The sequence below is a fragment of the Pristiophorus japonicus genome, chromosome 4 (assembly GCF_044704955.1).
Source record: "Pristiophorus japonicus isolate sPriJap1 chromosome 4, sPriJap1.hap1, whole genome shotgun sequence".
In the NCBI taxonomy this organism is placed as follows: Eukaryota; Metazoa; Chordata; class Chondrichthyes; family Pristiophoridae; genus Pristiophorus; species Pristiophorus japonicus.
This window is the reverse complement of record NC_091980.1, coordinates 181,595,645-181,619,157: the sequence shown is the minus strand read 5'-3', so window position 1 is coordinate 181,619,157 and position 23,513 is coordinate 181,595,645. Positions and strand designations below refer to the sequence as shown.

At 43.7% G+C, this 23,513-nt stretch overlaps 1 protein-coding gene across 4 annotated transcripts in view; it reads left to right on the top strand.

Moving 5' to 3' along the window:
* Positions 1–23,513, top strand: part of pcnx1 (pecanex 1) — a 320,670-nt gene that overhangs the window by 203,594 nt on the left and 93,563 nt on the right. For all 4 annotated transcript variants that reach the window (XM_070878882.1, XM_070878880.1, XM_070878879.1 and 1 more), the window contains 5 exons: positions 2,467–2,620; positions 2,723–2,755; positions 15,016–15,187; positions 17,805–17,915; positions 22,591–22,682. In XM_070878882.1, the coding sequence (XP_070734983.1) occupies positions 2,467–2,620; positions 2,723–2,755; positions 15,016–15,187; positions 17,805–17,915; positions 22,591–22,682 (562 nt within the window). The remainder of the gene's footprint in view (positions 1–2,466; positions 2,621–2,722; positions 2,756–15,015; positions 15,188–17,804; positions 17,916–22,590; positions 22,683–23,513) is intronic.

The following is a 23,513-nucleotide window of genomic DNA, read 5'->3' as shown; positions in this document are numbered from 1 at the left end:
CAGTGTCTCAACTGGTCATTCTTTATATACAAGCTTAGACAGTGAGCACTAGCATGGAGAGCAGCACAGTTCTCTAATATTGTCCTCACCTGGTATCCACATAGAGGCATTTTTTACCATGGGTGATTTGGATAGTGATAAGGAATAGGAGCTCTGTCTGACTTTTATAGTATCCTGGGCCCAGGGGCACGAAGTCCATTTGGAGGGCCCCACTTAAGCTAATGCTTCACAAACCAGGAATCAAACCTGGTACCTTCTGGGTGTACATGGCAGCTAATTGCTTTTAATAGCTCTACAACTCCTATTCCAAAATATAACCTGCAGGTTCAGACCTGGACTTTAAGCTCTCATGAACATCAAAAAATAGAGATCTGAAGGCCACAAGACATTAACTACAAAGAATGGATATCCTATGAAATCTGGTTACTATTATGTTCCTAATTTTTCTCACATGAAGCTCTCGTTCGCAAACATGTTGGCCTTAATCTGATTAAAATAAATGGTGGAAAGAGGAATTTCAAACTACTGACTTAAGCATTCCCACTGTGTAATTTCAAATCTGTGATCAAATTAAATTATATTTCTGTTTACAATGTCTGTTTACTGAATAAAGACAACATCAGCAAGTTGGGTCCATATTGAAGGACACACTGCCAAATGTTATTTGAACTGCTAGCTGTAGCCATAAATAGATAATTGGGTGCACTGTTGCATACAGAATTGTCTGGTATAATTTGCAATGGTGCCCTTAGAATCTATAACTTTGCCAGGGATTAGTGCCTGCTCATTAACTACTTGATTGTGAAGATCATGAATTGTTTATATGCCTTAATCTAACAGCACAGTTTGTTGTGCAACAGACAGAATGATTACATCTGTGAAATTCAAAGGACTAATGCACAGAAGTTTATTGTATCTCAAAACTGGAATTATTTCACACGTGACACTTTAAGCTTTCCATATATCAGGGTTAGCGTAATGGAAATGGAGAAACGAGGCCTTTCTCTGCCACATTTTGCTATAACGACAATAGGCAATGATTTATTACTGTCATTATCTTTACATTCTGTGTGAGTTTAAGCTAAATGATTTCAGACATTTTGTGCATAGTACATATATAGTTTGAATACTTTCTAGGTCGGTAGAAATCTTGTTGAAATCCATGAGTACAAAGTATATAGTTGTCGGATGATTTGACTTTGAGGAGACATTCGTAAAGCAGTATTTTTTAGTTCTTGAGCTTTTTGTGATGTAGTGGACATAAAGTATTACAAGTAATGTTCTTTTTATGGATACGTCTATGAAACACAGTTGCTGTGCAAACAGGTGAGTGGAAAAAAAAGTCCACTATATTTTCGACCACTAACATCTGGCTATGAGTACATATGTTGGTATTTTTGGGCATTTTTACATTGGAGCACGGTGTAGTCCAGCTTCCATTTAAGCAACCTTCTGATGCCTCTGCCATCAGTCTATTCCCAGCTGATTGGATCCACAGGGAGTAGTTCCAAAAGCAGATCCAGTCAGCTTCATAGAAAAGTGTCTCTGTTCCTGTAGATACATCAGACGAATCAGGCAGGGAGTACCATCGGCTGTCAGACCCACATTTCACTAGTTTCTCCTTCTCAGTTAAAAATATTTGTGCCTTGCACCTCAGCTCCCGAGAATCATAGTGTTTCCCAGCTGCAAATGCGAGCAGGTAATCTAGTCTTCAAGGTTTTTAGCAATGCTGCCTGAGGGGGAAACCATCTCATGTTTACTTGCCTGCCTCCAAAAAGCAGTTTAGGAAGGTAGTCTTGGAAGACTATCATTTATATTCCAAAATATTTGATGTAAATTCCATTCACATATAACCATACCCCCTCATCTGTCTTTGTGTCAAAGCAGTTGTATCTGGCTACATATTTTAAATTCAGTGACTTTTGCTGAGATTTTGAAGCAAAGCAACAGGGGTAAGCAATTGCATCCGAGATTTTTATTTGGCAAATCAGGATCAAAGTTACGGGTTTCCAACTTTCATAGGAAATTGCTTTGAATTATGGATCACAATTCCCCAGAATACAAGTAAAAATGCCAGAATAAAAATGGAGCTTGGCTCCATTGAAATAACTTATAAACCAGTAGACATTACAAGAGTGACAACATTTCCTTCATTACAAGAGTGACAACACTCCAAAAACACTTCATTGGCTGTAAAGTGCTTTGAGATGTCCAGTGGTCGTGAAAGGTGCTATATAAATGCAAGTCTTTCTTTTTCTTTAGTCCAAGAATAAATCTTAAGGTGGAGTGGCACTTGGCTATGTAGCATCCCGTTCTGTTAAAGATGCTTGACAATAATTTACTAAAGTTACAATCAGGCTTACGTGAAATGGCAACTGAAATGAATCAGTTACATTTTACATGCCCAACTTGGAATTGCCTACCGTCCTATATTGGAACAATAATATGTCTCTGATTTGCTCCTAGGAATCGTGAAATTATGGAGAACGTTTTGGCCATTGTTTTGGCAATTCTTGTTGCCTTCCTTGGATCTATTTTGTTAATAGATGGGTTCTTTAAAGACATTTGGGTCTTTCAGTTTTGCCTGGTTATTGCAAGCTGCCAGTATTCACTTCTGAAGGTATGGGTTTTTTTTGTAGTCACAGAATATTATTTCATATTAAATGACAAAATATTAAGAAATAACTAAATTAATTACAATGATGGCATTTTATTTTAATAGAGTGTGCAGCCTGATTCTTCCTCTCCAAGACATGTAAGTTTAAATAGTTTACTCATTGGTAAACATTTTATTTCACTTACACAGTTATCAAAAACCCTTCTTTTCAATAGCTGTCTTTTTTAGTGGGAAAAATATGTTAGACCACTGTACCCTGTAGTATAATATTTATTCTTGTTCATGGTAATAACAGCTTTATGAATGGGAACATCATTGGGACTATTTATAGCTCTACTCTTCAGCATAAGACAGCAGTTTTCAGTCACAGATGCTCACAGTGACTTATCACTTCTTTGAACTGACTTGATGATCAGTGGTTGTATAAAATGAATAAACACATGTACAAATATTCCACACCTAACTATTGGCTCATTTGTTTTATCTGTTATTGGGTTCTTCACTACCACTCTGAACATGGAGCCTTGAGTATCAAGTTACTTCAAAGAGAGCACCATGCCATTGTGAACATAAATTAAATAATTAAAAAGACTCATCAACTTAAATTTTAAAAAATCACAGAGAATGCCAGAAGTACACTGCAGGTAAGTCAGCATCAGGAAAAAGACAGGTTAATGTTGTGATGGAAAATTAACCTGCCTTTATAGATGCTGAGGGGTCTGCTGTGTATTTCCAGCACTTTCAGTTTTGATTTAATCACTAGAGCATAATTAAGTTTATTTTTTAAATTTATGTTTTTATGTCTTTAGTGTTTTGCTGAAATTATAAGCTTAAGCCCTGCTGATTCCCTGACAAGAGGTTACTGAGCCTAACCGAATTAATTGGAGCAATGCAATTGCTGAAGCATATTGTTTTAATGATGGTATCTCCTGAAGTTAATTGAGCTCCCTTTTTACACTGAAGCTCACTGATTACTCCAAGCCGTACATGCAATAGTTTCAGCAGCATCGCTGTTTAAAGAGACACGGTCTCATTAGGTGGGTTTGACAAATCTTTTTTGCATGCCAAACCTGAACACGGTGACCCAGTCGATGTTGCCATGTGAAAATGTCATGACCAAAATTATGCTCTGGTATTCCGGCTTTCTCCCTTTAAGCAAGGATGCTTAAAAATGGAAAATAAGCAGACGTAAAAATGATGGGCCTGATTTTTCTGTTAAAGTAACAGTGAGGCTAATGGCATTTGCCATTATGTAACAGTAAATGGTACAGCAATCTTGGGCAAGGAGCAGCTGCACGGTTAACACGGATTTCCAAAGATTGCTGTCCAAGTTGCACCACTCCACTATTAGCTTTGTGAACACGGTATCTCGCTTTCTACCTCACCATTGACTTGCATTGAATTCCATAAAGTTGCTGTATTTGTGGGGTAGATATGAACTAAAGTCTATACGACTAAACTATTTACAATCTATGGGCCCAAATTTGGCCAGTACAGATTTCTGCCGCACTCACCAGAGGTGCGCCGCTTTTGTAGAACTCCAAGGGTGCCAACAATCTTCGGGCCGAGTTTGGCTGTTCCCCAACCTCTCCTCAATGGTGGTATAGTGCGGCAACTGGATTCGGGGGCGGACCGGGACCTTTGCACATGCGAGCTACAGTGTGCGCGCATGCCCAGTAGCTCCTTCCCCCCAGAATCTGAGGGAGTGTGCTGCAGACTGTGTGGGAGGGCCGAAGCGTGCCGCCCCTATCCCTGGCCGAATGGGCTCCCTCATCGGTGGCCCGCTGCCTTCCTGGGCCATGTTTTGGTAGGACTACTATTTTTTATTTGTTATTGATTGATTGTTTATTACTTTGGCCTTGGTGCTTTAGGTGCAGGGATCCTTCTATTTTTTATTTGTTAATTAATTGCTTAATATTTTTTGTGCTTTGTTTAATGCTTTGTAAGTCTTGGTGCTAGGTGCTAGGTGCAGATCCTCTCAGCTTCCTTGTATTTTTTATTTGTTATTGAATGCTTATTTTTGTGCTTTGTTTAGTGCTTGCTGCTTTAGAATGTACTTACCTGCGCTGATTTCTTAACTCTCCACAAGTGGCCACATACACTGGCCTAAGTTAGTTTGGAGTAACTATTAGCTGTCCAAACTGGCTTAAATGGCCAAAACAGGCGTGGGTGGCTGGTAACGCCCCCTTTTGGGGAAAAAAAAACTTATAAAAATCCTAACTAACTCATTTACACTGGCACAAATTAAATGTGCAGAATGAGGATTTTTAAGATACTCCAGAAAAATTAAAGTTGCTCCCCCAAAAAACTGAGCAACTCCTAGCCAAATTTGGGCCCATAATTACTGACTTAGATGAAGGGACTGAGTGTATTGTAACCAAATTTGCTGATGATACAAAGATAGGTGGGAATACAAGTTGTGAGGAGGACACAGAGTCTGCAAAGGGATATAGATAGGTTAAGTGAATGGGCAAAAATTTGGCAGATGGAGTATAATGTGGGAAAATGTGAGGTTATCCACTTTGATAGGAAGAATAGAATAGCAAAATATTGTTTAAATGGAGAGAGACTACAGAATGCTGCGGTACAGACAGATCTGGGTGTCCTCATACATGAAACACAAAAAATTAGCATGCAAGTGCAGCAAGTAATTAGGAAGGCAAATGAAATGTTGGCCTTGCAAGGGGGATGGAGTATAAAAGCAGGGAAGCTTTGCTACAACTGTACAGGGCGTTGATAAGACCATATCTAGGGCCCAAGTTTCGGGCCGCGCCTAGAACGGCGCAGCCCCGACCCGGACGCCCGTTTTTCGCGCCACAAAGTGCGCCTAAAAAAAACTTATAGATTCTCCGGCTCCCTGCTGGCCCTCTGGAGTCGGGCGCGGCGCAGCACGAGCTGTAGGGGGCGGAGCTAGATCCCTGCGCTGAAAACAGTGCCGGGACCTCTACACATGCGCGCTACACGGGCCTGAAGCACGCAGCCCCTAGCCCTGGCCGAATGGCCTCACTGGGGCTGTGTGCATAAGGCTGCCTCCCACGCCCAGATCCTGCTTCCTCCCGACCCGACTCGACTCCCGCTCCCCCCCCCCCCCCCCCCAGCCCCCGGACCCGACCCGACCCCCCGGACTGGACCCGACCTGCGTTCCCCCCCCCCCCCCCCCGACCCGACCCGCCCTCCCTCTCTCTTCCCCCCCCCGCAGCCCCTACCCGAACCAACCCGACCTCCCCCCTTCCCCCCCCCCCCCCCCCCCCCCGCCGACCCGACCTAACGCCACCTACCTGTAAATCTGGTGCTGGGGACGGGCCCTGCCCGAAGTCTTGGGCCTGGCCCGTTCAGCCTCCCCCCCTTCTCCTTCCTCCCCCCCCCTTCTCCTTCCCCCCCCTTCTCCTTTTCCCCCCCCTTCTCCTTCCCCCCCCTTCTCCTTCCCCCCTTCTCCTTCCCCCCTTCTCCTTTCTCCCCCCTTCTCCTTTCCCCCCCTTCTCCTTTCCCCCCCTTCTCCTTTCCCCCCTTCTCCTTTCCCCCCCTTCTCCTTTCCCCCCCTTCTCCTTTCCCTCCCCCTTCTCCTTTCACCCCTTCTCCTTTCCCCCCTTCTCCTTCCCCCCTTCTCCTTTCCCCCCATCTCCTTTCACCCCCCCTTCTCCTTTCCTTCTCTCCCCCTTCTCTTTCCCCTTCTCCTCTCCCCACCGCCTTTCCCCTTCTCCTCTCCCCCCTCCTTTCCCTGTCTCCTCTCCACCCCCTTTCCCCTTCTCCCCTCCCCCCATTTCCCCTTCTCCCCTCCCCCTTTCCCCTTCCCCTTCCCCCCTTCTCCTCCCCCCCTCCCCTTCTCTGACCCCCCCCTTCCCCTGCTCCCCCCTTCTCCACCTCCCCCCTTCCCCTCCTCCCCTCTCCTTCCCCTGCTCCCCCCTTCCCCTACTCCCCCCCCTTCCCCTGCACCTCCCCCCTTTCCCTTCTCCTCCCCCCCCATTCACCTTCTCCTCCTCCCCCTTCCCCTTCTCCTCCTCCCCCCTTCCCCTTTCCTCCCCCTTCCCTTCCCCTTCTCCTTCCCCTTCCCTTTCCCTTCTCCTCCCCCTTCTCCCCCTTCCCGCCCCCTTCTCCCCCATCCCTCCCCCTTCCCTCCCTCCCCCTCTGCCTCCCTCCCTCCCCTCCCCCTGCCCTCGCCCCCCCCTCTCCCTCTACCCCCCTCCTCCCCCTCCCCTCGCTGTCAGAAACACAGACACTGACAGACAGAGAGTGAGAGACACACAGAGAGATAGAGACACTGACAGAGACACACTGGGGGGGGTATCCCAGCACGCTGTTGGAGGGCTCCCGATGCTGCAGTCGGTAAGTAGAAAATGTTTTATTTATTGATTTAAAAAAAAATATATTTCTTAATTGATGTATTTATCATTTATTATTGATGATGGCTCTTTATTTGTAAAACTGAAGTGTTTAATGTTTGTAAAATTCCCTTTAAACCCCCCCCGCCCCCATTCCCTACACCTGATTTGTAATCTACGCCTGATTTTCTAAAGTGTAGACAAGGTTTTTTCGAGCGTACAAAAATCTTCACTTACTCCATTCTAAGTTAGTTTGGAGTAAGTTTTCACTGCCGAAACTTTGAAAACAGGCGTAAGTGGCTGGACACGCCCCCTTTTAAAAAAAAAAAAAAATTCTGTTCCAAAGTGAAACTGTTCTAACTGACTAGAACTGGAGCAAACTATATGCCGAGAATTTGAATTTCTAAGATACTCCATTCTACACCAGTTGCTCCAAAAAATCAGGAGCAACTGAGGCCAAATCTTGGGCCCCGAGAGTGTGTAGAGTTTTGGTCTCGTTATTTCAGAAGGGATTTACTTTCATTGGAGGCAGTTCAGAGAAGGTGCACGAGGTTGATTCCTGGGATGAAAGAGTTGTCTTATGAGGAAAGGTTGGGCCTGTACTCATTGGAGTTTAGTAGAATGTGAGGTGATCTTATTGAAACATATAAGATTCTGAGCGGGCTTGACAGACTAAATCCAGAGAGGATGTTTCCCCTTGTGGGGAAATCTAGAACTAGGGAGCATAGTTTCAGAATAAGGGGTCACTCATTTAAGATGGTGATGAGGAGGAATTTCTTCTCTCGGAGGGTTGTGTTTCTTTGAAATTCTCTACCCCAGAGAGCTGTGGAAACAGTGTCATTGAATATATTCAAGGCTGAGATAGACAGATTCTTGAACTATAGTGGAGTCAAGGGTTATGGGGAACAGGCAGGAAAGTGGAGTTGAGACCAAGATCAGATCAGCCATGATCTTATTAAATGGCAGAGCAGGCTCGAGGGATTGTATGACCTACTCCTGCTCCTATTTCTTATATTCTTAAACTCGCCACAGCAAGTTAAGTTGCCATTTCAAGTGTAAGTGCCCTTTTAATGATGTGATAATCGTTCATTACTGCTGGTCAACATTTCTGGCACTGGAAATTAACTATTACAAGTGTTGAGTCTCATTCTTTCAGGTATTAATTTCTGTTGGTGATTTAAAAAATGTTATTTAAAATTTTCTTTCACTTTTCCTTTCTGTCTCTCTTTCTCTCTTAGTCCAATCTTTCTTTCCCTCTCTTTATTTCTCTTTCTGTATCTGATTCGACATTGAATTCTCCCACTCTACTTTATACTTCCTTCTCAGTCCTTCCGCTGTTGATTTCTCAATCCTTCAATCCGATTGGTTAAGGAGATATACAGTTGCTTTCCTTGTTTCCACTTTCAGAAATGTAGTGGGCAAAAAAGGGCAAATCTAACTAACCTGAATTAATACCACCGACTAAAAATAGACTAACTTGTTATTTATCTCATTGCTGTTTGTGGGACCTTGCTGTGCGCAAATTGGCTGCCACGTTTCCTACATTACACCAATGACTGCGCATCAGAAGTATTGAATTGTCAGTAAAGTGCTTTTGAATGTCCTGAGGATATGAAAGGCATTATATAAATGCATGTTCTTTCTGTATGAATTATTTCATGTATATGAAGTATAATTAATAGGAACTTAATAACCTTCTAAAAGATGCTACATTGTTCTCAACCATATCAAAGGCCTTGGAGCAAAAGTATATACTGAAGTAAACCTGTTGAGTATATTACAGATAAGAAGCTGTTAGGGAATTTTATTACGGTTTATACCATAGGAACTCATCAGATTTTTATCAGACTGGGACCAGGCAAATCACACAATGGTACAGTGCCTCAAGAGTTCAGTATTTAGCACTTTTTCCTGTATTTGTTGACTTAGCTCATTATTTCTATTACTATATACTGTTAAAGTATTCCCTGCAATGATGGTGCAGTTTTCAATTGGGTAGCCGACATTGCCTTTCAACAGTAAGGACAGGAATCCCTGGCAGTGTATCTATGTTTGGAGAGATCCTTAAGAGTGTTTCATTATTTCTAGCGATTCCCCCAGTCAGAAAAACTTGAAAACCACCCGTCTTCAATGTTTATAACTCCTTAGCTTGACCAGTCTCAGTCTCTAGTTTCCAGTATTAAATAAACCCTAACACAAAACTGCCCCTCACTCGGACCATATAGGAAATCTCATGCAGACAGGCACGAGGATTTCTGATGCTGGAAATAGAACAATGTCATATGATGCACTGGGAGGTGCTCCTCTGAGGTTAACACAGACTAGACCATTTTACTTTTCATCTAATTGTGTTATATCTGACCTCAAATCTGATGCTGACACATGGTATCTGAAATAGGAATGGGTTCCATTCCAAACCACCAATGTCCTCAACTTGAGTACAAAATTAATGAGTTGCCAATTGATGGCTTAAGGAACATTCTGTAATCACTTTTGGCTTGCTATTATAGTATCTCCTTAAACAATTCGGGAAAACTTTTACATTTTTAATCAACTTGGAGAACTTTTTTTCTATAACTTCTAATCAACTCTTAATCTATTTATTAAACCTTCACTCAAACTCTAATGTTTTTTTTAAATAATCTGGCAATACTTTTAAACTCTTAAACTTTTAAAACAACTTGGAAACCTCTGGGGAAATTTTTAACCTTGGAAGAAACTTACCAAAACATCCCTCGGAACCCCAGCGGACAGCTGACCTTCCCAATGCCTGCCCCCAACCAAGCCTCGGGCCATCTACCATCAATGGCGCTGCTCGGCGCCGAGCTTGCGGCCAACATCTCGCCGTAGGCAGTTAAGCTTATACAGCAGTGCCTGGTCTCCAGTCGTCTTGGACCCCCTTGCCATTGGACCAAGACTTTGCTCAGCTAAGTCCGTGTGGTTGCCGGTGTGCAGCGGCCACCCCACTTTAAAAGAACTCACGCACAGACATCTTCCACTTCGCTAGTATGAAGATCAGGACCCTCATGGACAATTCCAACAGCAACAGGCCGGATCGCCGCACCGCCATAGTTGCCCGGGAACTTAGACGTTTTGACATTGACTTCGCCACCCTAAGCGAGACCCGGCGGGCAGGGGAGGGCCAGCTCAAGGAACATGGTGGCGGTTACACCTTTTTCTGGAAAGGAAAATCAGAGGAAGAACGCCGCTTTCATGGAGTCGGCTTCGCCGTCAAAAATGAGCTGGTCGACCGCCTCAAAGACTCCCCCTGCGGAGTTAACGAATGCCTCATGATTTTCCGCCTTACCCTACCCCAGAACCAATGCGTCACAGTCATCAGTGCGTATGCCCCAACATTCGATGCAATGGATGAGGCTAAAGAGGGTTTTTATTCCAACCTCGAGACATCCCTGTCCCGCGTCCCCACGGGTGAAAAATTGATCCTCCTAGGTGACTTTAATGCCAGGGTTGGCAAAAACACAGCCCTCTGGGGAGGCATGATTGGCAGAGAGGGGGTAGGGAAAGCCAACTCCAGCGGTAACCTACTCCTGACAAAATATCTAGAACACGAACTCCTTATCATCAACACCCTGTTCTGCCAGAGGGACAAATACAAGGCATCGTGGCAACATCCTCGCTCCAAACACTGGCACCTGCTCGACTAAGTCATCGCTCGAGCCAGGGATCGCAAGGATGTGCACATCACCCGCGCCATGACAGGAGCTGACGACTGCTGGACGGACCATCGCCTATTCCGATCCATCATCAATATAAACATAACTCTAAAGCAGAGGGGACAGCAGAAGCAGTGCCGCAAAAAAGTTAATGCCAGGGCACTTAAAGACCCAGCTGAGAGAGCCCTATACAGCCAGCCCCTCACAGCTAATCTGGCATGCCTTGATGATGCTGAATGCCCACAGCGCTTGGTCTGCCCTCCAGGTCTCCATAACCAGTGCCTGTGCGGAGACACTTGGCATGCAGGTACAGCAGGCGGTTAAGAAAGCAAATGGCATGTTGGCCTTCATAGCAAGGGGATTTGAGTACAGGGGCAGGGAGGTGTTATTACAGTTGTACAGGGCTTTGGTGAGGCCACACCTGGAGTATTGTGTACAGTTTTGGTCTCCTAACTTGAGGAAGGACATTCTTGCTATTGAGGGAGTGCAGCTAAGGTTCACCAGACTGATTCCCGGGATGGCGGGACTGACATATCAAGAAAGACTGGATCAACTGGGCTTGTATTCACTAGAGTTCAGAAGAATGAGAGGGGATCTCATAGAAATTTTTAAAATTCTGACGGGTTTAGACAGGTTAGATGCAGGAAGAATGTTCCCAATGTTGGGGAAGTCCAGAACCAGGGGTCACAGTCTAAGGATAAGGAGTAAGCCATTTAGGACCAAGATGAGGAGAAACTTCTTCACCCAGAGAGTGGTGAATCTGTGGAATTTTCTACCACAGAAAGTTGTTGAGGCCAATTCACTAAATATATTCAAAAAGGAGTTAGATGTAGTCCTTACTACTCGGGGGATCAAGGGGTATGGCGAGAAAGCAGGAATGGGGTACTGAAGTTGCATGTTCAGCCATGAACTCATTGAATGGTGGTGCAGGCTTGAAGGGCTGAATGGCTTACTCCTGCACCTATTTTCTATGTTTCTATATTTCTATGTTACTCAACCAGAAAACACCAGGACTGGTTTGATGAAAATGGTCAGGAGATCCAAGAACTAATAGATCATAAGCGCAGAGCATTTCTGAGCCTCAAGCAACAGCCGAACTCTGGAGCTGCAAAGCAACGTTACAGACGGCTCAAGGCTGAGGTCCAACAAAAAAACCCGGGACCTAAAGAACAGGTGGTGGATGGAGAAAGCACAGGAGAAACAACAACTGTCCGACAGCCACGATATGCGAGGATTCTTAATCGCAGTCAAGGCCACCTATGGTCCAAACTCCTAAGGCCCCACCCCACTCCTGGCCAAGAACGGGGAAACACTCATCAAGGACACCGAGGCTGTCAGGACCCACTGGAAGGAGCACTTTGAAGATCTCCTCAATCGAGACTCTGTCTTTGACTTAAGTGTTCCCAAACTCCAACCCACAGCATGCAACCCGCCACCACCTCAGTGAAACCCCAACGCACGAGCTAGGCAAAGCCATAAAACAGCTCAAGAATAACAAGGCTATGGGTGCGGATGGAATTCCTGCTGTGGCGCTAAAGTATGGCGGAGAGGCGCTGTTGGCGCGGATACATGACCTCATCTCTCTCATTTGAAGGGAGGAGAGCATGCCGGGAGATCTCAGAGATGCAGTGATCGTGTCCATATTTTTTAAAAAGGGGACAAGTCCGACTGCGGCAACTACAGGGGAATCTCCCTATTATCAGCCACTGGGAAGTTTGTCACGAGAGTTCTCCTCAACCGTCTTTTCCTTGTGGCCGAGGAGCTCCTCCCGGAATCACAGTGTGGATTTCGTCCCCTATGGGGCACAACAGACATGATCTTTGCAGCGCGACAGCTGCAGGAAAAATGCAGGGAGCAGCGCCAGCCCTTGTACATGGCCTTTTTCGATCTTACAAAGGCCTTTGAGACTGTCAACTGTGAGGGCTTATGGAGAGTCCTCCTCCATTTTGGATACACCCGAAACTTTGTCAACATTCTTCGCCTGCTCCACGACGACATGCAGGCCGTGATCCTTACCAGCGGTTCCATTACAGACCCAATCCACGTCCAGACAGGGGTCAAACAGTCATCACTCCAACCCCCTTCTCAATCTTCCTCGCTGCCATGCTCCACCTCACAGTCAACAAGCTCCCCGCTGGAGTGGAACTGAACTACAGAACCAGTGGGAAGCTGTTTAACTTATGCCGCCTCCAGGCCAGGTCCAAGATCACCCCAATCTCTGTCGTTGAGCTGCAGTACGTGGATGATGCCTGCGTCTGCGCACATTCTAAGGCTGAACTCCAGAATATAGTCGATGTATTCACCGAGGCATATGAAAGCATGGGGCTTACGCTTAACATCCGTAAGACAAAGGTCCTCCACCAGCCTGTCCTCGCCGCACAGCACTGCCCCCCAGTCATCAAGATTCACGGCGCGTCCCTCGACAACGTAGATCACTTCCCATACCTCGGGAGCCTTTTATCAAAAAAGGCAGACATTGATGCGGAAATTCAACATCGCCCCTAGTGCGCCAGTGCAGCCTTCGGCCGCCTGAGGAAAAGCGTGTTCGAAGACCAGGCCCTCAAATCTACCACCAAGCTCATGGTCTACAGGGTTGTAGTAATACCCACCCTCCTGTATGGATCAGAGGCATGGACGATGTACAGAAGACACCTCAAGTCGCTGGAGATATATCACCAACGATGTCTCCGCAAGATCCTGCAAATCCCCTGGGAGGACAGGCGCACCAACATCGGTGTCCTCGCCCATGCTAACATCCCCAGCATTGAAGCACTGACCAAACTCGATCAGCTTCGCTGGACAGGCCACATAGTTCACATGCCAGACACGAGACTCCCTAATCAATTGCTCGATGCGGAGCTCCTTCACGGCAAACAAGCCAAAGGTGGGCAGCGGAAACGTTACAAGGACACCCTCAAAGCCTCCCTGGCGACATTACCACTGACACCTGGGAGTCTCTGGCCGAAGACCGCTCGAGGTGGAGAAAGTGCATCCGGGAGGGCGCTGAGCTCTTCGAATCTCAACGCCGCGAGCGTGAAGAGGTCAGGCGCAGGCAGTGGAAGGAGTGTGCGGCAAATCAGTCCCACCCCCTCCTTCCCCGACTAATGTCTGTCCCACCTGTGACAGGGTCTGTGGCTCTCGCATTGGACTGTTCAGCCACCAAAGGACTCACTTTAGGAGCGGAAGCAAGTCTTCCTTGATTCCGAGGGACTGCCTATGATGATGATGCTATTATAGTTCATCTTTGGGCCTGTTTTAAGCATAGAAACCTATGCTGCTGTAACTATTGCATGAAGGGCATCCCATTTGACTGCCCCTTTATTAGCATAGCAATATTTGTGTGGTCATTTAATGAAATCTACATGATGTCATCATATCTTCATCAAATTATTTGTATGCACTGAGATCAGTCACCCCAGCAAAGATCAGGATTTAAGTTCAACGTGTTTTTGAGAAGTTAAAATGGAAAGTTTACTGAATTGAGCATTTTCTATATAGATATTTTGCCTTTCTCTCTCACTGCAGCTTTTTAATCATGTCATTACTTTGAGTGTACCAAAGGCCAGAATTTGCATCCCATTTTCTCGAACCGAGCGTGCAGTCAAAAATTCCACATTTCGTTTTGTGGGCACGATCAAGTGAAAATATGGGGAATTCGTGATATATCTGAAGGTTCAATTTCCATGTGTTCTGTATTCTGCTTGGATTGCTGATTTCCAAATTAACATTCTACTCCCCTCACCACCTATCATTGGGCTGAAATCAGTATTAATCATCTCTTAAAATGACCCAAAAATATTTTGCAAGTTGGTTCAAAATAGCACTTCTGGCTTATTTTTGAACAATTTTATCTTTTTCAGCCGCCCTTCAAATATTTGGTGATATACTTTCCTCCTACCAAAATGCAAATTTTTTCGTAACTGTTGGAGTTTTATGTTTGGGTTAATTCTATTTTTCGCAAAATCTTAGGGTGCATTTATGCTGCCACTTTGGTGTCAGCGTACGGCAGTTTCTGCTATGTAGCAACACAAAAGTGACAATGTGGGGTTGGGTCCTGATCTGACTCCATTTTGCAACATTGTGAAACTGTTTGGGGAGATGTTCCCACATTGCTTAGTTTGACAATGTATGGAGCAGAACTCAGTAATTGCATTGCTCAGGATATGGATGGTCCATGAATTCAGATCACTGATATTTACTAGCCAACAGTGGGGTTTCAGTTTGTGTATGTAAGTCCTCATACACTGACTTGTGTTGGGCAGAGTGATTTCAGCCAGGTAATACAGCAGGAATCTTGTTGGCTTTACTTTGCATTCTGCACCTGAAGATCACTCTCAGATCAATATTGCAGTATGACCTCGACTTAAAGTGAAATAATATTTATTGAATCTTTATTTTCCCCTAGGGTCATAACCGTATTATAGCCTACAGTAGGCCTGTCTATTTCTGCGTGTGCTGTGGCCTGATCTGGCTGTTGGATTACGGGAATAAACATACATCAGCAACAAGATTTAAGTTGTACGGAGTGGCTTTTACCAGCCCTTTACTTTTGGCTTCTGCCAGGGATCTTGTCATGGGTAAGGAATATTGGATCAAAAGATTATTAGGATTTGGAGAAGAAAAACACTTTAATCCTACTTTAAGCATAATTTTTAAAAGGTTTACAAAACCAAGGCAAGCCTTTGAAGAGTCAGGGCCTACTGATTCAGCCTTCCAACTGAGAAACAACAATGTGCATTTTGTTTTCATTTTTCAAAGCACTCTGATTGCCATCTTGTTCACCAGCCTTCAATGGTACTGATTTAGTGTGAGCACACTTCCTTTACAAAGTTTCCTCTCTGACACACAATACAATGTTATAGCTTTCTTGCCAATAGAAAACTCTGTAAAGAGCCTTCTACTTAAAACCTGGCTTTGTAGTGCTCACAAAGGAGCCATTTTAAAAGGAAATACTGATTTTTGAAAAGTAAAATAATTTGTTTGCTCTTTTTCTAACTGGTGTGTTGCTGTGCATATTTCACACCAATGTACAGGCTCTTGGTTCTTTTTGATACAAAAGCTTGCAGTACGATTTGGTACAGGAATAGAATAGCTGCATGTCAAGTTTTGAACCAGACACATGTTTTGGGATGACCACTGAGTAATTTTGATGATCCCTAACTGGACAGTAAAAGCTGAATTTTTAAATAGCCCTCTGCATTTGTGGAGCTGCCTTTTCCCATATGTACAAGCGGATCTGTTTTGTACATTTACATCATGTTTTTATTTACACGCTGCAATTCATTTGACAATAGGTGGCAACCTTATATCGGACGGAAACCTTAAAAGAAATTGTTCTAATTTCATGGATTAATCTTTGCTTTTTTTATTCTGTTATTAAACAAATTTAAACAACACCTAAACCCCAAATGACACTTTGCCCTCACTTGCTTTGACACAGTTTTGATATGATGCTAACATATTAGAGGAGTGCAGACGATAAGAGAAATGTAGGCCTCCCTCTGCCAGTTGTACTCCGTAGAATACACATTTGTGAAACTGATACGATAACGGACTTATGAAAATGTAAGTGTGTTGTCTGATAAAGGGAGCTGGTCTCGGCAAAGCAAATGCAGGAATTGGTTCTCACATATCCGCTCAAATGTTATATCCAATTTATCGGTTTTCTCTTTTTTCTGCTCCCAATTTTCTGCTCGAATATGAAATTATTTGAGGTCAGCCTCATTAGCCATCACCTCTGGCAATCGGGTCTCCCCATACAGTGGAGCCCTACATGACCGACAAAAGTAAAAGGAGAGAGGGACACAAACAGATGCCATTCAGTACGTAGGAACAGTATGACATAGTAATAGTGCTTACAATTTAGTAAGTAAAGTTAGTGGAATTGCTACAGTGCAAACTGAGCACAGATTAACTGGGTCGGGAGAATCTGAAGTAATGGATTAAATCCAAAATTTCATTGTAATTGCAGACGATAGACCTGCGTTACTAACTTGGTTCTGTTAATTTCTCTGACTTTTCCTACCAATGTAGAACTCATTAGTTACTAGATGTTATGCTTGAAAAGGATCATTTGCTTAGATACAGATTAATTCCCTGTATATTCTAATGAGAAACCTGCTGGTTTACAGGAACAATGTAGACTGAGGTTGCCGCTTTGTAGCCACGATTCTTAGGCACCATTACAGGAATAGCAGATGTAAGTACTTGAAACAAAAGCAGCAGTGAGTAAATCCAGTGTTGTAACATTCTTTAATGGATGCTGTTTAGGATTTTTTAATGTATACAAACTTAGGTAGTTTAGTTGGTATAATTAAGTAGGTCTCTTAAAATTCTTGTTGAAATAAGCCCAGGGTGCACAAAGCACAGGCTGCAGGTCTTGCACCATCTTTTCATATTATGTGAACTAATTATTGGAGTTAAGTTAATGATTTGAGTATTTTTGAGACCTGTTGCTAGTCTGGATCAATAAGCAATCATTTAATGGACTCTGTTTAACACCTACAACAAGATAAACCAAATATTTTGGTTGCCATGGCTGTGCTTCCATTAAGAAGCTCCTGCCACATGATAACCAATGTTCCCTTGTATTTTTTTATGGGTGTGCGGCCCATTCTGCGCGAAACTCTACATTGAAAAAGCAAGTCCTGGGCTGCGCGGGACCAACTAAGAATTGTGCGGCCACGCTTTGGGGAGCAAGGAAAAAGTGAGCTCAGATGGCTCATGTGGAGGAAAACACCAGCACAGACATGAGGAACCTGTTCATGAGGTCTATTTCTATGCGATAACAATCTAGATTCTATAATTTCACTATTTTAATGATAAAGCCCCAGCATCAGTACATTCAGTGCCAATAATGGTACGAGTAAAGTACCTGTGATCCTTTTATTGTCTATACAGCTTCATTGGAATGGTATTTGGAGTGTCAGTGGCACTCTAATGTGAAGACATTATACTAAAGATTAACCTATCTAGGCACCTCCAACTGATCCATTTTAGAGCAGAGCATATAAAGTTTACCCATATTGGTTAACTACTGGTACAAGGAGTATTATCAACCTCAGTTTCCATTCTGGCTTCATTGTTGGTATATGGAATACGTAGTGCTCTCATACTTGTTTTCTAATATCTATATTTAATGTTAATTATGTCCATAACTCTTTTTGTAATTGCCTTTTCTTTTTTACTTTACAGCATTTACATTGTGCTTCCCAGTGATATTCTTCATTGGGTTGCTTCCACAAGTAAATACATTTGTGATGTACCTTTGTGAGCAATTCGATATCCACATGTTTGGTGGAAATGGTGAGTATTTTGATGTCTTTAGGTTTTTTTGGTAAGCCAGGTGTCTGACAAACGCAAATACAGCATCATGCTTCATGTCTTCAAAACAAACGACTGAGTAATCGCCATCAGTAGTTTTCATTTGCCTGATATTTGCATAAATTCTGCTCAAATTGACAACTGGCTTTGTAACTACATCAAAGTCTTTAGCACTATCAGGCCTCCCTTCTTCTTCAGTCTCTCCGTGCAATGCATTATTCAAGCTGAAGGCCCAAATTGGACATCTCTCTCATGGCTATACCAATAATATTCTGTAATGTGCTGCAGTGGGGCACTCGAGTGAGCCAGATAATTTTGTTGTCTGTTTTGTGGGGTTATCTTTATCCTCTTGCACACTGTTGTGAAATGAGTAGTCTCCATCCTATGCCTGCATCTCCTTCTAAGGTTAGTAACTCAGCATAGCGAAGTGTGAGTTCCAATCTGTGCCCCTGCCGCACTTGACAATCTAGGTTGCCACTGCACCACCGTTTTCCAATTCAGAGCTCGTTTTAAAATGTATTCATTTCAAACAAATTGAAGAAATAACTTGCATTTATATAGCACCTTTTGTACACTCAAGGCTTTTCAAAGCACTTTACAGCCATCAAATTTATAAATGTAGTCCCTGTTGTTATGTAGGCAAACACAACAGCCAAACTTTGTACACAAGCCCCGCATTTTTAACCTACAAATTGCAACACAAACAGGCAGTTTTACCTAACCAGCCTGTGTTGGTGTGTATCCTCCACACAAGTCTTAAATCCCATGTTTCTGTATCCCTTTCCTTCAACCACATATCTTGAATATCGAGATGGTACTTTCTTCAATCAGTAATTCGGGTAGGGCATTCGACAGCCTCATATCCCTCTGTGCAAAATGGTTCCTCCTGCTCTCTGTCCTAAATCTCTTACTTTAATGCAGTTTCAATGGGCTGAATTTTGGCCACCATTCTGCACTGTTATTTTGGCCTAAGCAGCTTTTTTTTGGAGCAGACAATAATCTGCAGGCTTTGACCAAAGTTTCTGCGCCGTTCTAAAGTAGGTACATCCGATTTTTTTTTTTTAGTTCCCAATTTTTTTACGACACTGAGGGCGGAACCTGCCGTGTGCACCACCTCTCGCCATTTAAGCAAGTTTGGCCAAGTATGATTTTTTTCTAAAACAGCGCACTGCACACTTCCCTACACTTAAGGAAATCGGCGCAGAGAAGAGAAAATCGGCAGAGAAAAGATGCCATTGTTCAGCGGAGCTGAAGACAGGGCAGGTAGGTGGGGGGTGTCATTTCGGCCCAGGATAGGTGCGGGCCAGGCCGCTGCCTTCCCAGGCCGAAAGGACCATGCACCGGCCCACTACCTTACCGGGATGGCAGCGATTTCAGTTTCCAGCCCAGCCTCAGCCCTTTTTCAGTTTCCAACTGCACCCCTTCTGAGCATCCCTTGTTACCCTAGCAACATCAGTTTTTGGCGCAGGCCTTAAGCTCCACCCACAAAGCTTAAAGCCAATCTGCGCCGCTCCAAATTCAAAGTTAGTTCCACCGAAACTTGGAATTTTTTTTGGTGCATTTGGGCCACTAAAAAATCATATGTACCTCTTCAACTGCGCCAAAAATCACCATGTGGAAAATTGAGCCCTTTGACCCCTTGTTCTAAACCACTTAATCAGTGGAAGCAGTCTGATTCTATCTTCTGTGTCCCATTCCTTCATAATTTAACACAGCTCTATCTCCCAGTTCTAACAAAAACAGCCCCAATTTTTCAAGTCAACCAATAGTAAGAAGATAAATGTCCAGTGTTTATGGTGATATTGGTGAGGAAATCATAAGAACTCCCTTGATCTGCTTTGAATAATGCAATGGGATCTTTTGCGATCACCTGAACAGGCAGACTTCGCCTTGGTTTAACGACGCATCTGAAAGATAGCAACTCTGACAACTCCTGCAGCACTGTACTGGAGTGTCAGTCCAGATGCTGGTTAAAGAGGAGATTAATGCAATAGTTAGGAAAGACATTAGCTTGGATGATGTGGAATCTATGGGTAGAGCTGCAGAACACAAAAGTGCAAAAACGTTAGTGGGAGTTGTGCACAAACCTCAAAACAGTAGTAGTGATGTTGGGGAGGGCATCAAACAGGAAATTAGGGGTGCATGCAATAACGGTGCAGCAGTTATCATGGGTGACTTTAATATGCATAAAGATTGGGCTAACCAAGCTAGAAGCAATACAGTGGAGGAGGATTTCCTGGAGTGCATAAGGGATGGTTTTCTAGACCAATATGTTGAGGAACCAACTAGAGGGAGGCCATCTTAGACTGGGTGTTGTGTAATGAGAGAGGATTAATTAGCAATCTCGTTGTGCGAGGTCCCTTGGGGAAGAGTGACCATAATATGGTGGAATTCTACATTAGGATGGAGAATGAAACAGTTAATTCAGAGATCATGGTCCAGAACTTAAAGAAGGGTAACTTTGAAGATATGAGGCTAGATTGGCGAATGATACTTAAGGGGTTGACAGTGGATGGGCAACGTTGGAAAATGACTGTCAATGCATCCGCTATTTCCAGGGCCACCTCCTTAAGTACTCTGGGATGCAGACCATCAGGCCCTGGGGATTTATCGGCCTTCAATCCCATCAATTTCCCCAACACAATTTCCCGACTAATAAGGATTTCCCTCAGTTCCTCCTTCTTACTAGACCCTCTGACCCCTTTTATATCCGGAAGGTTGTTTGTGTCCTCCTTAGTGAATACCGAACCAAAGTACTTGTTCAATTGGTCTGCCATTTCTTTGTTCCCCGTTATCACTTCCCCTGATTCTGACTGCAGGGGATCTACATTTGTCTTTACTAACCTTTTTCTCTTTACAGAGCCACCTTCCCTTTTTTATTTTTACGACAGACAGGGATGTACAATTGTTGTAGTTCATCCATGCGTCTCTAAATGTCTGCCATAGCAGCACATTTGGAAAGAGGTGACATGATAGGTCCAAGTCAGCATGGATTTGTGAAAGGGAAATCATGCTTGACAAATCTTCTGGAATTTTTTGAGAATGTTTCCAGTAGAGCGGACAAGGGAGAACCAGTTGATGTGGTGTATTTGGACTTTCAGAAGGCTTTTGACAAAGTCCCACACAAGAGATTAATGTGCAAAGTTAAAGCACATGGGATTGGGGGTAGTGTGCTGACGTGGATTGAGAACTGGTTGTCAGACAGGAAGCAAAGAGTAGGAGTAAATGGGTACTTTTCAGAATGGCAGGCAGTGACTAGTGGGATGCCGCAAGGCTCTGTGCTGGGGCCCCAGCTGTTTACATTGTACATTAATGATTTAGACCAGGGGATTAAATGTAGTTTCTCTAAATTTGCAGATGACACTAAGTTGGGTGGCAGTGTGAGCTGCGAGGAGGATGCTATGAGGCTGCAGAGTGACTTGGATAGGTTAGGTGAGTGGGCAAATGCATGGCAGATGAAGCATAATGTGGATAAATGTGAGGTTATCCACTTTGGTGGTAAAAACAGAGAGACAGACTATTATCTGAATGATGACAGATTAGGAAAAGGGGAGGTGCAACAAGACCTGGGTGTCATGGTACATCAGTCATTGAAGGTTGGCATACAGGTACAGCAGGCGGTTAAGAAAGCAAATGGCATGTTGGCCTTCATAGTGAGGGGATTTGAGTACAGGGGCAGGGAGGTGTTACTACAGTTGTACAGGGCCTTGGTGAGGCCACACCTGGAGTATTGTATACAGTTTTGGTCTCCTAACTTGAGGAAGGACATTCTTGCTATTGAGGGAGTGCAGCGAAGGTTCACCAGACTGATTCCCGGGATGGCGGGACTGACATATCAAAGACTGGATCAACTGGGCTTGTATTCACTGGAGTTCAGAAGAATGAGAGGGAATCTCATAGAAACGTTTAAAATTCTGATGGGTTTAGACAGGTTAGATGCAGGAAGAATGTTCCCAATGTTGGGGAAGTCCAGAACCAGGGGTCACAGTCTAAGGATAAGGGGTAAGCCATTTAGGACTGAGATGAGGAGAAACTTCTTCACCCAGAGAGTGGTGAACCTGTGGAATTCTCTACCACAGAAAGTTGTTGAGGCCAATTCACTAAATATATTCAAAAGGAGTTAGATGTAGTCCTTACTACTAGGGGGATCAAGGGGTATGGTGAGAAAGCAGGAATGGGATACTGAAGTTGCATGTTCAGCCATGAACTCATTGAATGGTGGTGCAGGCTCGAAGGGCCGAATGGCCTACTCCTGCACCTATTCTCTATGTTTCTATGTTTGTCAAGAATGGGGCTTGAACCCATGACCTTTTGACTCCAAGGCAACAATACTACATTGAGCCAAACTGACACTTAAAAGCACTAAAGATAATGAAAATTTAGTTATATGAAATAGCAAACATTTTGGAAAAACATTGAGAATTATTTCAATATATTAAGAAGAAAATTATTTAAATATAACTCTTTCCTGCAAATGAGAAATCTAAAAACGAAGTACTTGGGCAGATCTTTGAATGCAATCAGTATTCTCGTTGCATTTGGTCTTGTACTTAAGCAAATGTTCATGTGAGTTTTAAACAAGGCAGCTAGTGTAACTTTTCGATCTAAAATCTGTTTCCAGGAAAATATTCAATTGTCTCTTCTTTATATTTTTCAGCTACTACAAACCTCCTTGCAGCACTTTACAGTTTCATTCGTAGTATCGTAGCAGTAGCTTTGTTATATGGACTGTGTTATGGTGCCCTGAGGGTAGGTACTCTTATTTTTGTTAAATCTCTGGTACTATAGGTCTTTGTGTGATGGTGTTAATCTTTATAAGCAGCAATTGTATCGGATTTTTTGTGAATTTTATGCTCATCAAGATGAAGGACATTAATCTGGAGAATGGAACATTTTCCATATTGGGAGTTCAATGTCAACAATTCAGGTTTAGCAGCTGGATGTAGAGAAAAGCTTCCTCTACTCTGAGATAAGTACAGCATTGCTCCCCATCGCAGCATCCTTCTTTCTGTTGAATGAGTCCAAAGTTTTTGCTTCCTCTACTCTATCTGAAAGACCATTCCTCCTCACTCAGTCCTTTAATACTGTGGATAAGCCTTGTTATTTTTTTTGGATGGTTTCAAGGGCTTAAGAGTCAGAGCTTCAAACTCAGGAGCAGCCCTCTGAAATGTTCTTAAACCAACCATCCCCTGATCTTCAATTATTGCCAAATTAAGAGCATTTTTGTCATGTGAGCTTATTTGATTGATTGAAACTGTCCAAACTCATTTCATGTAGGAACCTTGTAGCCAATAGACAGAAGAGACTTTTATCCCGTCGGTCTGGTTGCGCTTGAACCCAAGTTCCAGAGGTAAAATGACACTGTCTATCTCACTGATCCACCCAGTCCTCTATGAATCATTTTTAGCGTGGGGAGCATTTTTTTCCCTTAGCCTTACACAAAGAATTGCACTTGAATATTGTGAGAAGGGGCTTTCTATTCTAGAAAGATGGCACAGGCAAGACTGGCAAACAGACCTTACAAGGGGATTCTGAGTCAGAGTACAGATTCGGTTTGTAACTCGGGATTCCCAGCTGAGA